Below are 16,631 nucleotides of genomic sequence, written 5' to 3' on the forward strand. Positions count from 1 at the left end.
AAGATAATAGCATTGGGAACCTATGAATTGTATTCATGCCCCCATCTGACAGATCAGAAAAAGGAAGTTCAAAGAAACCAGCTTCACTCACAGTGAGCCACTGACAGAGTGGATGATCTGGAGCCAGAGGAAGTCTTTCCAGCCTGCCAGCCGAGGCAAGTGAAAAACCTAAAGCCATGTGCAACTTTAAGCTGGACCAATGATGACGAGGTGACATTTTTAAGGTCATCACTGAGAAGCATTCAGGAAAGGAAAGGAAGCGGAGACTCAGGCTTGGGGTCTACAAGAAAGACCTCTTCACAGTAAAAATGGACCCTACATGGAAAGGAATCTTTGCAAAGGAATGAGTTCTCAGGCACTGGGAGTGTCCCAAGGCGAGGGTGTTTAGAACCTCCTAGAATGGTCTGCCCCAACCCAGCGGGAAGAAACCCACTTGCCCCAACAAAGCAGAGAGGGTCATCTGATGATAATGAGCAGGCATTTGAGTAGACCTCAGGAATGTCATGGAAAGGATTCCTGATGGCCACGATCCATTACAACTCCAAGGTGTTGTGATGATGGTGGGGATGATGAAGATGCAGAAAATGAGGAAGACAGGGATTAGACACACTAAAAATTATCGTTGTTGTTTTAAAAATCTCATGACCAAGTCTCTAACCAAGCTGGTTTGAAATTCATCAGTCAGCCGACAAAGAATAATTGGAGCTTGTACGATTCGTTGTTAGAAGAAATTCAGACATGTTTCTTTCCTTGACTGAACTGCTGTGTGGCTAACTTACTGATTTCCAAGCTGGTATGCATATGCCTCTCTCTGACTGTGCCCCGTCCTTAGGTAGCGCTCTTGGTAATACAGATTTTCTGTAGTTCTATAGGGAGTGAGGGTGGCTTATCGTGATGCCTCGGGGGAGTATTCCAGTTTCCCCTCCAGATACCAAGCAGGTTATTGGCAAGCAGACAGAGGACTCAGTACTGGGGAATAGAAAAAGCATTGCCCCGAAGAAGCAATGAAGGTGCACTCTCTGAGCAACTTTGTGCTTCCCCCGTGGAGCTCGCCGGCCACAGGACATTGCCATTCCCCACATCTTAGCCAGGACACTGAGCAGTCTGTTCAGTCTAAAACCCAGACCACACCAAGAAGTAGGCAAGAAAATAAAAATTATGTAACTGTTGATCATGACTACCACACCAACAAGTTGGACTGATTTTATTATTTCATTGACCTGACCAAAGCCTTCTCTTGGTACTGGGGATGAGCCTACGGTGTTGCCAGAGTTCCATTTACTTGTTTCCTTTATAAAGTAACTCTGAATTTCAAGCCAGGGATTACAAGGTTCCAAAGCCAGGCTTAGCTTTCTGTTCCCCCGCCCTAAAAATGATCCGTATGCTGTGTGATCTATGGCAAGTTGCTTGACCTCTCTGGCATTGAGGGAAAACGAGGGGCTTGACTGAGGCTAATTTTAAGGTCTTCTTCAGTTTTAGAAATATTTTCTTCATTCTGAAGGAATTGGATTCTTCTCCATTTAGTGACTCCAAGATGGTTTCAGGAAACTAGACAGGACTAAGGCAAGTGCATATTCCTTGTTGACCTTCCAGAAGCTTTTAAGCCTGGACAGTGAAATCACTGAGCCTTCTGGATAATCAAAATTAAGTTAGCACCATTATGCAGGGATGCCTGGCGCAGACAAGAGAAGGGCATGGAATACACTGGGCGATCAGTTGGGTTTCTCTGTGTGAAATTAAAGGGCTTTGCACTCGCTGGAGTTGTCTTAGGCTGCTCTCTCTTCTAAGATTCTGTGATCTTATTTTTTAATAGTTTTCGTGAAAAAGGAGGCAGGAAGACTCGGACGAAACCTTTCCCTGTGTCCCCCACCTAACAAGAAATAGAGAAAGACGCTTTAATGACTTAAGTTTACAAATGAAGAAAGTCCATATGAATTTGATTCGTGACATATATGGCTGAGTGCTCTTCTGTTTTGTTCAAGTGATGCTAGTTCAGAGAGAGGAGAGCTGGAGAATCTTGTGCAGAATCCCCGCCCATTCCTTTTTGCTGGGAACAGAATTGGATTCACTCCTGGGCTCTCACTGGAAGGTTGGAGGGAGGGATGGAGATAATGCTCTGTGAAGAGTTAATTAAGATATGGATCCCTCCTTTAAAAAAAAGTTTTAATATTTTTTTTTCTTGCTGTTTGCCCTTAACTCCAAACACCAGAAAAACTTAACTCTTCCAGAAGTCCAGTTTTGCTGTGAAGTAATTTATTCTCCTTCTTTTTTTTTTTTAATTACAGTATTCTCAAATGAGGGATGAAGTATTCAAGTCAAACTTGGTCTGTGCATTTATCGTTCTTCTATTTATCACGGCGATACAAAGTTTGCTTCCTTCTTCAAGGTAAATACGAAAGGACTAAGTTTTCAGGTGAAATGTCTTTGTGAGTTGATGGTCCCTCACCTGGAGCCAGCCAGCTGACCTTTCCAAGGGATCGGAATTTAAAATAACAGGATCCAGGATCCACACCAAAATGTTTGACAATATCAGTGTCTATCCTGGTTGTCTTACTCTGCATCATCTCATTGCTCTGCAATGAGTCTTTTTCACGATCTTAATAAAAACAACCAAAATCAAAATAAGCCCCAGTCTTATGTGACATTGCACCCGTGAATGCAGCAAGTAAGTATTAGGACCTCTACCACCACCGTCTTGTGCTTCTGTTAATCACCTCTTTGTTGTTCATAGATACAGCATCAAAGCTTCCTGGGCCAGCAAAACTGGCCCTTTTGTTATACCACAAACACCTACATGTGGCCAGTCACTGTTCCAAATACTTTCCATGCAACAACCCATGAAATCCTCATGGCAACCCTATGAGGTAGGTACTACTATTGTCCCCATTTTAAAGAGGAGAGTACTGAGGCTCAGAGTCATGGAATAATTTGTACCAGGTTTCACCACTGAAAAAGTTACAGCCTGCATTCAAACCCAGAAAGTCTCCCTCCAGAGTATGGACTCTTGACATTCTATCAGACATGGGCATATATATTGTACAGGTCGTCAGTGCCAGAGCCAGCATTTGAACTTAGTTCTGGGTTAGTCGAGGGGCCATGCTTTGTGCTCTTCCTGTACTTTAAGGAAGCCCCCACATCCTTTCTCAGGTAAAGTCCCTTCTCCTTAAACTTACTGTGAATTTTCCCTTTTAATGGGATCGACACATACCTGTGAAATGTCTCATACAGGCTAGCAATATGCCAGACCTTGAGGATGGTATAATGTTGTAAGAGGAGGTCTCCATCCTCTAAGATGTAATTTATTGGGAGAGAGAGAGACATCAGTGATGACTTCCAGTTAATGAGCACTTATTACATAGAAAGCACTAAAACCTTGGCATGCATTGTCTCAGCAAAGCCTCAAAGGCAACCAGTAAGTGAGAGAACACTCTGATTCCCATTTTGTAATGGCTGAGTTGGGAATTGAACCCAGAGACAGAGTCTGTACTTTTGACTACCTACCTACTCTGTACCAAAATCAGTAATTCATTCTGACCAGATGGCTGAAGGAAGAGTTTGCAGAAAAGATAGTATTTTGAGCTGAGCAGGATGAGATAAAAAGAATAAGTGGAAGGGCATTCCCAGTTTAAAAAAACAGCACTGGCAAAAGCACAGGGGTGTGCAAAACCTTGTGTTTGTAGCGTAGTGGACACATGAGAGAGTCCAGAGTAAAGGGTTTGTGTGAGGATGTGGTGGGCGCAATAGCAGAAGAAGGAGTGAGCTAGTGCAGGTTCAGTGTCTACAATGATAAAAAGTGTTCAAGCTAAGTAACATTCCGAGAATGGCCATGCTTGACCTTCTCTGGATTAGCAGGGATACTAGGAGAAAGAGAAAGGGGACTCCAGGGAGATGGTGGCAGAAGGTGGTGTACTTCGGAACAGCTAGATAGCAAAACCAAACACTTCGTGGGCTGTATTTACAACAAAAACAGGTGAGATGATAGCCCCATACGTTCCCAAATGGAAGTGGGTGGTGATAGTCTCCCAATAGCCCCAGGATTGGTATGACATCAGCATCCATGTAGGAGGAATCAGAAACAAGCAAGTAGGCATCTGTCACGTCTGAGAACAAAAGAGCCCCAGTGCAGCCAATAGATGGAAGTACCGCAGGGCAAACTGAGAAAGCAGCTGGAAGCAGGAGGGGTTTGCCCAGTCTGGCATCCAGTGAGTGCAAAGGCCCACAGTAAGTTCTGAAGAGCTGAAACTGTCACACACTGGGAACCTGCCAGACCAACCACCCGTCTCCCCCGCAAGAGAGCGCCTTGGAAGGATCTGTGTGAGGGGCATCAGGAGAACTCACAATAAAGACTATAGAGAAGAAGAAAAGCCAGGGTCATTGTAAAAGTGGAAAGAGAATGTAGCCGTCACGCTTTTGAACACCACATGAAAGCAACCAAAGAGAGAGCTCTGTAGAGTTAAAAAATAAACTCTCCTAAACCACACTTATTTCTGGAAGTTCAGGAAAGTTAACTTGACACAAAAATGAGCAACAAATCATATTGGTGGCAATCCCATACCAAGCTATTATCAGAAAAAAGAGGGAAAAAAGTAGATCGATACCCTTACAGTCGATGAAAACGTTCCAAAAATACAGCCCCACAGCATATATCAAATCTACAACCTACTACCTCAAAAGAATTGAAGCATCTCATGTGGTTCAAGACACAAATTAACAACCTAAACCAGAAGTAGAAAAACTTAGAAATTCAATAAGATAGCTCAGGAAGGAAATAAAAATGAAAAGAGATACATTTCGGAAATGAGGACCTAAGAAGAGGGAATACAGAGCACATAAAGACGCAAATAGTGCCTTAAAAGGAACAGAAGGTAAAAAGGAAGAATTTTTTTAATAAAAAAGAAGTGTAAAAGGCGGAGCGCCCTCCCCCACACTTTCCCACCACACTGACAAGAATCCAGAAAATTAATGGTGGACTATAGCTGAAAGAACTGCAAGACACAGACTCTTTCTGAGGAGGAGTTCTCAGGGGAGCCCAGTTCAAGAGGGGAGACAAAAACAAGGACACAAGAGGAATATGAAGCCACTGGTACATATATAGCTACTGAAAACACTAAATGTAGCCCAACTCCAATAGAAAAATCAACAAAACTGAAATCTCCAAGGAGATTTACTTAAATCCTCACAGTAAAGATCAATTCGCCTCAGTTTCTCAAACCTCATACAATGTGACCAGTTTTCAACAAAAAAATTACAAGGTATGCCAAAAGGAAAGAAGAGACAAAGCAATCATTAGAATCAGACTCAGGGATGACAAAGATGCTGAAATTATCAGAAAAAGAATTTAAAATAACTATTTTTAAGGTATTGAGTGTTCTTCACAAATTTGCACGTCATGCTTGCACAGAGGCCATGCTAATCTTCTCTGTATTGTTCCAGTTTTAGTATATGTGCTGCTGCAGTAAGTACAATATAGTAAGTTCTAATGGAAAAATTAGACACCATGCAAGAACAGATGGGCAGTATAAGTAGAAAACTCTAAGAAAGAATCAAACGGAAGTGCTAGAAATAAAAACACTGCAACAGAAATAATGAATGGGCTCATCAGTAGACACAACAAGGCCAAGGAAAGAATCAGGGAGCTTGAATATAGGTCAACGAACTCTCAAACTAAATATAAAGGAAAAAAATAAGTGAAAAAAAAAAACAGGTCAAAGTATTTAAGAACCCACTTTAAACATAGAAAATCAAATATGTTAAAAGTAGGGGTGCCTGGGTGGCTCAGTCGTTAAGCGTCTGCCTTCGGCTCAGGTCATGATCCCAGGGTCCTGGGATCGAGCCCCGCATCGGGCTCCCTGCTCAGCGGGAAGCCTGCTTCTCCCTCCTCCACTCCCCCTGCTTGTGTTCCCTCTCTCGCTGTGTCTCTCTCTGTCAAATAAATAAATAAAATCTTTAAAAAAAAAATATGTTAAAAGTAAAGGGATGGAGAAAGATATACTATGCTAACACTAATCAAAAGAAAGCTGTAGTAACTGTACTAATTTTAGTCAGAGTAAACTCAGAACAAGGAAAATTATCAGCGGTGAAGAGGACATTATATCATGATAAAAAAAATCACTTCTCAAAGAATACATAACAATATGTATGTTATGTCTTGTATCTACCTATGAAGAAAGTGTCAAAATACATGAAGATTAAATAACACATGGGATAAAAAAGAAATCTCAAGAGAAATTTCAAAATATTTTCACCTAAGTGAAAATGAAAATACAATTTGTCAAAATTTGTAAGATGCAATGAAAGCAGTGCTTAGAGGGAAATTTACAGTAATCAATGCATATATGACAAGAGAAGGATCTAAAAATCAATAATCTAAGTTCTACCTTGGGAAACCAGAGAAAGAAAAGGAATTTAAACCTAAAACAAGTAGAAAATAAGAAATCATATAAATTAGGTCAGAAACCAATGAATTTGGAAACAGGAAAATAATAGAAAAATCAACAAAACTGAAATCTGGTTCTTTGAAAATATCAATAAAATCAATAACCCCCTGGCCAAGTAAACAGAAGAGAGAGGCAAAGAAAGTGTCACGCACACAAATTACCAGTATCATAAGTGAAAGAAAGGTATTCACTACTGATCCCAGGGGCATTAAAATGATAATAAAAGAATATATGCCCATAAATTTGATGACTGAGATGACATAGACCAATTTGTTGAATGAGACACAAACTACCCAGATCCACACAAGAAGAAAAGGCTAACCTGAATAGCCCTATATCGATTAAAGAAATGGAGTCAGTGATTTTAAAACTGACTAAAAAAATAAAACGCCAGACCTAAATGGTTTCACTGGTGAATTCTACCAAAGATTTAAAGAAAAAATACCAATTCTACACAATCTCTTCCAAAAATTAGAGGTGGAAGGAACAGTTCTTAACTCATTTTATGAGGTCAGCATTATCCTAATACCAAAATCCAGTAAAGACTTTGAAATAAAGGAGAACTACAGACCAATATCTTTCATCAACAGAGACACAAAAATTCTCAACAAAATGTTAGCAAATCAAATCCAACAATGTGTGAAAATAATAATACACCATAACCAAATAGCCTATATTGCAGATAGGCAAGACTTATTCAGCATTTGAAAATCAGTGTAATCCACCCTATCAACAAGCTAAAGAAGAAAAATCATACGATCACATCAATTGATGCAGAAAAAAACATTTGACAAAATCCAATGCCTATTTAAAGTAAAAACTCTCAGAAAACTAGGAATAGAAGGGAACTTCCTTAACTTGGTAAACACAGTCTACAAAGAACCTATAGCTAGCATCATCCTTAGTGGTGATAGACAGGAACCTTTCCCCTTAATATCAGAAACAAGACAAGAATGTACTATCTCACTATAATTACTTAACATCATATTACACATTCTTGCTAGTAAAATAGGACATCAAAAAGGAATAAAAGGTATACATATGGGAAAGGAAGAAATAAAACTAGGTGTATCTGCAAATGACATGACTGTCTATGTAGAAAATCCAAAAAAAAAAAAAAAAGCCACCAAGAAAACCCTCCTAAAACTAATGAGCAAGTGTAGCAAGCTCACAGCATACAAAGTCAATATATAAAAGTCAATTGCTTTCCCATATAACACCAATTAAAAATTAGCATTTAAAGTTAAAGAAACTATTTTTAAATCATCAAAAATTAAATACTTAGGTATAGATCTAACAACATATGTATAAGATCTGTATACATAAAACTAAAAAACACCAATGAAATAAGTCAAAAAATATGTAAATAAATTCTATGTTCATGGATTGAAGGACCTGATATTACTAAGATGTCAGTTCTTCCCAACTTGATCTATAGATTCAATTCGGTATCACTCAAAATCCCAGCAAGCTAGTTTATAGATTTCAACAAACTGATGCTGAAGTTTATATGAGAACACAAAGGCTGTAGCATAACCAATAAAATACCAAAAAAAAAAAAATCCACCCAAACTAGAGTATTCACACCACTTAATTTTAAGAAAATATAAAGCTATAGTAATCAAGAGAGTGTGATATTGAAGAAAGAATAGACACATAGTTCAAAAGAAGAGTGAGCCCAGAAATAGACTCACAGTAATATATATATATATATATATATATATATATATATATATATATATATATATAATAATCAACTGGTCTGTGACAAGGTGCAAAGTCAATTCAATGGAGAAAGGATACTTTTTCAACAAATGGTACTAGAAAAATTGGATGTCCATATGAAAACAAAAAAGAACCTATACACAAACCTTACACCTTTCACAAAAATAACTGGAAATAGTTCATACACCTAAGTGCAAAATTATAAGAGTTCTAGAAAAGAACATGGGAGAAATTTGTGATCTTGCATTTGGTTGTGAGTTTTTAGATCTAATGCCAAAATCATGATCCATGAAAGAAAAAATTGACAAGTTGGACTTTATTAAAATTAAATTTTCTGCTGTGTGAAAAACATTGTTCAGAGAATGAAAACTCAAGCCACAAATTAGAAGACAACATTTGTAACTCACATATCTGATAAAGGACTTGCATCCAAGATACACAGAGAACTCTCAAAACTCAACAATAACAAAACAAACAACCCAACTTTTAAAATAGGCAAAAGATCTGAACAGACACTTCACCAAAGAAGATACACAAATATCAAAACAGCATATGAGGGGCGCCCCAGTGGCTCTGTCGTTAAGTGTCTGCCTTCGGCTCAGGTCATGATCCCAGGGTCCTGGGATCAAGCCCCGCATCAGGCTCCCTGCTCAGCGGGAAGCCTGCTTCTCTCTCTCCCACTACCCCTGCTTGTGTTCCCTCTCTCGCTGTGTGTCTTTCTGTCAAATAAATAAAATCTTGAAAGAAAAAAAAGCATATGAGAAAGATGCTCAATATCATTTTCCATTAGAGAAATGCAAATTAAAATAATGACACTATACCGCCACATACCTATTAATAATGATGAGGAAGTATTAAAATACACAGACCACACACACACACACACACACAATGATGGGAGAATGTCAAGGGACACAGGAGTCAACTGAAAGAACTCTCAGGAGCCAAAGATGGAACAACTTGAATAAGAAAATAAATAAAATAGAATTGGGCTAAAAGCTAAAATATAAAATAAATATCTATGGGTTGGTACTGATAGAAATAAATGATTGAATGAATAAATTAACTAAGAATAGATAAATCTCCCATTCAGAAAAATCTCAAATAATTTATGTAGATACTCTGTCCTCAATGGTAGAATTTAACTCCCTGCTCCCGTGGGGGGGCATGTGGCTATGCTGAACATAACTTCCTTCTGAAGAGTACAGTATGGATGGAGAGAAAGCCTGGAGAAACATGACAAATGCTCTCAGTCAGCTGATGAAGATTAATATCAACAGTGATAAGTCATGTTGAATGAGAATGGCACATAACCACTGTGGTCTTCCTCTCAAAAACCCATAACCTAATCATAGGGGAAAAAAAGGACAAATTCCAATTGAAAAACATTCTACAATATACCTGGTCAGTACTCTTCACAACTGTCAAGGTCTTTAAAGCAAGAGAAGTCTAAGAAACTGTCACAGTGAGTAGAGCCTAAGGAGATATAACAACTAAAGTTGAAAGTGGTATCCTGGATTGGAGATATGAACATGGAAAATCCTATCAAGAATGTCCAACCCAGTATCTATGAGCCTAACAAGGGCCCAGACTGTGCTGTTGAAATAGTATTCCAGTTTTTATTTAAAAAAATTTTTGGAGATATGTATGATTCCAGGGCTGGAAATATACAAGACAAGCCTGGAACATCTTGTCCTATTAAAAAATAAGGAAGCCATCAAGTTTATTCACCATGTCTAAAGGACTTGGAAGCCACACTGAAGAAGTTCTCATTGTTCCAAGATGGAATAACCTGAGCTTCAGTATGGATAATTGTTAAAACAGTCAATGAAAACCCAGCAATTATTTTTAACTTTATGAGTTTATAATGACATTTTTAGAAGTTAGATGGATGATAGAGAACTGATTGGTTATCTTGGAAAGAACAAAAGAAAAAGAAAGAAAGGGAGGGAGGAAGGAAAGAAAGAGAGAAAGAAAGAAAGATGTTTTCTGTCTTTCAGGCATGAAGTGTACCACGAACTCACCAAATAGTAGGTGAGTGAAACATCATAAAATTATTCATGCTAATAGTTTTTAAAGAAATTTTAGAATTAAAATACTGCCATTTTCCAACATCCCAATGAATTAATGGATCTAAGAATTGAGCATCAGAGGACATTATTAACACAAAAGGAGAGACAGCCTTGTCTCCTGATGGGAGAAGAACATAACATGTTTATAGTCTTACCAAAAGGATTAAACCTAAGTCTGATCAGGCCTTTGAATCCAGCTTCCAATTTGCGGGAATCATGGAGGATAAAGGACGTTGAATGAGTCTGCAAAAGTAAAATCCAGGCAGTGGGAAATGCTACAGGTCAAGGGCACATATTCTTCAATAAAGACATTGTGAAGAAAATAAAGGGATAAAGAGAGAGCCTGCAGATTTTTTGGAAGACTTGATAAGACAATTTAATTTAAAAATGAGCACAACTAAACTGTACTGTCTAAATATAGATGATAAAACTATAAAGGAAAGGAAAGTGATTGATTGAGGGTAGGAGAGAGGGTTATAACGGAGCCTGGGGATGGGCTTTCAGAGTGCCCAACAAAGTTCTGTTTTGTGAACTCAGTGGTCATTACAAAGGCGGACATATTATAATAGCTAATTAAGCTATACTCTGGTGTGGTTTTCTGTGTTTATGCTTCATTTTACAATTTAAAGTCTTTAGTGAGAGAGAGAGGGAGAGAACGAAAGACTGTACCTCTGCTAAATTGAATGCCTATTATGAGCCAGACGTGCGTTAGATGCTGGGAATCTATCAATGAACAAAAAAGACAAAAAAAGTGCTCTCCTGGATCTTATAATCTAGTGGTAGGAGTCAAAGAAATAATCAAAATATATGCATATGTCTAGATGTAGATGCCATCTATGTAGCTACTTATATGCTATATAGAGGTACATATGTAGATATGTTTATGCCCTGCATATAGATAACATATATACTATGTATGCAGATCTGTATTTGCTATTGCAGTGAATGAATGAATCAGGAAAGGTACCAGGGAGTGCCATAAGAGGATGGGCATCCCGCCTCCCCAAGAACTATGTGCGGCCTCAAGTCTCAGGGATGGTCTCAGGGTGGTGAGCTGTGAGTGATGGCAGGGTCTTGTCAGATTCACCCAAACTCCCTGGACTCCCCTCTTGACTCCTGCCAGTGGAGAGTTGGGGGCCAAGAAGGGCCCTATCTGGTGGATGCTCCCTCCCGACTCCTGGATTCCCAACAAACATCCTTTATGTGCCTGTTTGTGCTGGACACCATGCTGGACACTGCAGGTACCCAGTCCTGGTCCCTACCATCATAAAGCTCACGGTCTGATGGGGGGAAAGGCAATTAGCCGAACAGCTAGAATATGGTACAAAGACTCTTACGGTAGGGCAAGTATAAGGTGGAAGAGGATGTGTAGGAGTGAGGTGAGGAAAACAGATCAAGGCAGTCATCCCAGAGGAGGTGACACTGTCATCTCAACCCCCTCCTGAAGGACTTGCCAGGTCCAGAAGAGGACTGAGATGGAGGGGGCGGGGAGACTGGAAAGTGAGTGTCTGAAGGTGAGGGGTTTGTAAGCCTTGCTGAGGAATTGTGACAGGTTGGCAGAGAAGATATTATCGAAGCTTTTCACTGAAGCAGTGATGAGGTCAAATTTGTGAAGGATCACACTAACATGGAAAATGGAAAGGTGGAAGGGCCTATGGTTGGGGAGACCAGTAGAAGGCAGGTGCAAAACTCTGGGGTGAGAAATGGTAGGGACAAGGTGGTGGTGGTGGTCATGGAGGTGGGGGGGACCAGAGAGGAAAAATTTGCCAGATAGTTAAGGCAGAGATGGACTGGGTTGTGGGGAATGGGAGACTGAGAGGAGCCCAGGGCGGACCTGAGGGTCTGGACTAGCACTGGGACAGAAGGGGTCACTGTGCCAAAGAGGAAGGGAGTATGGCACTTCTCGTGGCCCGGGCAGGCTCCCTTCCCAACGGCCTTGACCAGGGAGGTGAGCCAGCCCTGATGCCCGATTCCTGGCTTCAGGGGAAGAGACCTGGTTCCTTGGGCAGCAGCTGGTGGGCAGTAGTCTCTGACTCTGGGGTGCAAGCTGAAATACCAGCCAACATCCTGAGCTCACTTGCACAGCTGAAGAGAAAAAACTGACAATGAAGAAAACATCCCAAGCCGATCTCTGACCAGACAGGCCACATGTTGTGCGGACTGAGGGGCCCCTTTGCCCCAGACATGGCACAAGCTTTCATCAATGTGTGCTTGTTTCCTCTTCAGCTCATTTTGTGTCTGATTGATCTTTTGTGACTAAACAGATGGCAGGTGCCTTTCACTGACATTTCTTCCGTCATGGAATTTTTAGCAGGGGAGGCAGGCTCTCCTCATATGACCACAGCCGACTCTCAGCCCCCAAAGCAAAGTGTAATGGACCCTGGCCTGCATAGTGCTCGCTTGGCTCTTTGCTCTAATTTCCTCATGCTCGCAGATGTTCCTCTCCCAGAGGGGTAAACTGAGGAAAGAACAGATAATATCTTTTGTGATTATAGAACAGTGTAGCTCAGTCTGCAAGCATGGTGATGACAGGGTGGAGGACAGACAGCAAGGAAGGTGGGGAAGTGGGAAGGAAAGAAGGCGAAAGAGAAAATATGCAAGAAAAGAGGGAGGCTAGGAAAAAAGAAAGAAAGAGGCCCTGGGTCTTACTACTTTCTGTGCATCTCACTAGCTGTATGTACATATTTGACCTCTCCGGAGCCTCGATTTTCTCATCTGTAAAATGGGAATAACAATCCCCATTTCCCAAGGTTGCTGTGAGAATTAAAAGAACCATATCCATTTTGATAAATTCTGGTTCCCTTCCCTTTCCTGAGCCATAGTATTTTCATCTGTTGAAGTGGCTAAGAATACCTACCTCTCAGGGTTGCTATGAGGCTCAGATGTACTATTGTACTCATAGGCTCTTTGCAGATTCTGAAAGGTGGTATAAATATCATCTTTGGGTATGATCCGACTTTCTGTTTCCTACTGCACCCCAAGCTGGTAGAGGCTGTTCACTCATCCCCATTGATCCCCACCTCCCCAGCAAACACCCAGTTGTGATACCAACCCACACTCTGTTTTAAAGACAGACTATGGGGAGCAATTAGAACTTAATGTCTAGAAATGATTTGGAGAGAGCTGTTTGCAAATCCCTTATCATTTCTTTCAGATTGATAGAAATGAGAGGTTTCCTTTCCTCTATGGACACCAACAATGCAAAGCCAATTCAGAACCCCTGGACGCCTAAGTAGTTTTATAGTTAGATTAAAAAACGACAACTGGTTGCTACAATGTTGATGTGTGCAGGAGATGATAGCTGAAGAGCTGCTGCAGAGATTCTTAGAGGAATTTTATAGGCAGCGCCCGCATCTCACATCTTATAATTAATACCCTTCCCATTGGTTTTCTGGATTTCACTGTGAAGAGAGGAGAACTAATGTTTCTTTGAGTTCGTCTTATGTGCTAAGCATACTGCTTTATTACTTTAACCTCAGAGCCTCCTTAAAAAGTGGGCTTAATAATTCTGGTTTTGCAGACTAAAAATATGATACTCAGAAGAGTTAGTTACCTTGCCCAAGGCTGTGCCACTGGTTAGGTTTTGGAGCTATGGGTTCAGACACCCAGGGTTTTGTTCGCTCTTGCCACTCACTAACCCACATGCCCGACTTTTACCTCCTGTCTTAGCTCCTTTAGGAGCTGTCACAAAATACTACGGACTGCGGGCTTATAAACAGCTCACACAGTTCTCACAGTTCTGGAGGCTGGAAGTCCAAGATCAAGACACTGGCACAATCTGTGTCTGGTGAGAGCCCTCTCTGCCTAGTTTGTACGTGTGTCCTCACGTTGAGGACGGGGCCAAGGAGCTCTCGGGGGGCCTCTTTTATGAGGGCATTGGCCCCATTCATGAGGGCTCCACCCTCGTGACCTCATCACCTCCAGTGCCCCACCTCCAAATACCATCACATTGGGCATTACGATTCAAGATCCACATTTGGGGAAACACAAGCCCTCAGTCCACAGCTCCTCCCTTTCCTTTGTTTCAGTGAACCCAGAAGGAAGTGCTGATCACTTAAAATGGTGTTGGGGCAGAGGTGGGTTCTGTGGGCCAATCCCACACACAGCCCACCAGCATACCAAAACACCCCACCAAAAGTCAACCCAGAAGCACAATAGCTAAATGGGCAACAAAGTGTCAGTTTTGTAAATTGCCAAGCAAATGCTTGCTTTGCCTGTGCAAAACTTATGGTAAAGGCTGGAATACAGAATGTGGTTGAAGTCAAGAGACCACATGGTGTCCATTCTGAATCTCCTGGCTCTCTCCTTGTGTCCCCTGCTCCACCTTCCCATGCCAGTGTGGGATCTCACTGCTGTGATGCCGAAGAAGACCAATGTGAGGAGCACCCTCCCATCGCCAAAGGAACAGAGAAGATCTGGGCAGTTGCCTATTGGTACTTCCTGGGGACACCTGAGCCTCGTTGCTCAGGAGGAGATGGCTAGTCTTCTTCTTACAGAGAAGGTCCTGGTTCTGGCTTCCCAACCATCTTAGTGGATCTACAAGGAGGGGAGGGCCAGCAGCAGAACTTCAGATAAACCTTGAACTTTAACACTGGCCCTGCCTTCCAAGAAGAGCCAGGTCCCCTGAACATCCGGGATAGGCTCTGATCAGGCCAATGGCAGACTCCTTCCAGAGGTTGGGGGCAGGTAGAGGGGCAGGAGGGTGGCTGGGAATCCCTTTCCCTATGAAGGCTGGTGAGGGGAGGAACAGCATCTTCTTTCCCCAAAAAAGTGTACGTCAGTGAGTGTTTATTGAGTGTTGTCTGTGTGCTCAGCTCTATAGCAGGTGTCATGGAAGAATCCAGAGAAAAACTGAGCCTTGAAGGATAAATGAGACATTCCCCAGGAGAGAGCACAGGAGAAGAAGCATAGTCCTTAGGTCACATGCCTGAGTGTTGCCCATGGAGGGCGGAGAGGCTAGAGTGGGAGCCCAGAGCAGCCCCCACAGCCCTGCACATTGCCATGGAGGTCCGAAGACTATCCGAATGGCAGCAGGGGCCGCAGAAGAGTCTGAGGCTCCTGCTGAGCGACTCTCAACGTCGTCTTTGCCGGCTTTGCTTCTGCCTCACACTTTGAAACAAGGCATTCATATTCTTGGTGGCTGCCTCGCGGTGTCGAGATGCATCAGCCTCGAAATTGGCCCCTTTTCTCTGGGGACTGTCTGACAAAAGCCATCCTCCTCCATTTGCCTCCCCTGGGTGCCCCAGAATAATGGTGTGCTGTTCAGGAGTGTGTTTCCAGCCTGTTTGGGGGGAAGTTTCCCATCTGCCCAGAGCCCTCTGGGAACCCACTGCTACACAGACCTTCTGTTCTTATCTAGAACTCCTGCAGAGACTTCCTGTCAAGGTGATCTATAAAACCAAAACTGTGCAAGTATTTTTTTTTAAAAGGAAAATATAAAACCTTCAACAATAAAAGCTGGGGCTGTGGGGAGAGCGACTTGTCAGCCTTTGTGATGCTTGAGCATGCAGAGGGATTTGCCACTCTTGGTTACCCACCCACCCCCCTTGCAAATGTCTTCCTCCTGGCTGTCCTGATGCCATGCACTCTTTCTCTCCTGCTCATTTGACTACATTTCCTAAATTCCTTTTGCTGCCTTCTCTCCTTCCAGCCCATCAGCTTCTTCTGTAGCTTCATCTGTAGTGCTCTTACCCCTTACCCTCCTTGGGCAAACTCCTCCCTTCTCAGATCTTCAACCGCCACCTGTTCACTCCAGACCCAGAATTCCACAACTGTCCCTCCAACTGTCTAGCCATCTGCATGTCTCTAGCTGGATGACCCACAAGCATCAGAAATTCAACTGGCCCCACATCAAATTCATCATCCTTATCCTCTATGGATCAGCTTCTCTTCCTGAATTTACCAGTTTAGATGGTAAAAGCATGAGTATGATCCTTAATGACGCCACTCTGCTACACACCTCCACACACATACAAAAAACACTTACTAGGATTATTGACATGTCTTTACCCGAACCTCCCAGTTATCCGTGCTGCTAGCTTATGTCCCTCCCTTGGTAACTCAGGCGCCAACTATCGAAACCTCTTCTAAACCCTTTCTCTTCTCTTCACTCCATCCTTCATCTCCCACCATGGTTGCCCTTCCGATACACAGATCCGACCCGGTCCTTCCTGATTAAACATCTGGAATATCTGAGCATCGCCTCCATGCAGAACTTTCTACACAGCATGTATGAGACCCTCTCACTCTCCAGCCCCACAACCTCACCACCTGGATTAGTGGAACTTCTAAACACTGGTCACTCTTACTCTCCTGCTCCTTACTTTTCCCTCCCTAAAACCCTCTCTTCAACTTCCAAGGCCTGACCCAAATGTCACTTCTTTTGTGAAGCCTCCCT

The 16,631-nt window shown here is 42.0% G+C and overlaps 1 protein-coding gene and 1 non-coding gene across 2 annotated transcripts in view; one reads left to right on the forward strand and one right to left on the reverse strand.

Annotated features, from left to right (window-relative positions):
• ADCY8 (adenylate cyclase 8) overlaps positions 1-16,631 on the forward strand; it is a 227,586-nt gene that overhangs the window by 157,996 nt on the left and 52,959 nt on the right. Inside the window, exon 9 of the mRNA XM_064587441.1 lies at positions 2,286-2,386. Within this exon, the coding sequence (XP_064443511.1) occupies positions 2,286-2,386 (101 nt within the window). The remainder of the gene's footprint in view (positions 1-2,285; positions 2,387-16,631) is intronic.
• LOC123860636 (U6 spliceosomal RNA) lies at positions 5,357-5,463 on the reverse strand. The gene has a single exon (XR_006794763.1). It is a non-coding gene; the product is annotated as a U6 spliceosomal RNA (small nuclear RNA).

This window comes from Mirounga angustirostris, unplaced genomic scaffold (genome assembly GCF_029215605.1).
Source record: "Mirounga angustirostris isolate CCGP_5_RB_7025 unplaced genomic scaffold, mMirAng1.0.hap1 SCAF_4, whole genome shotgun sequence".
NCBI lineage: Eukaryota > Metazoa > Chordata > Mammalia > Carnivora > Phocidae > Mirounga > Mirounga angustirostris.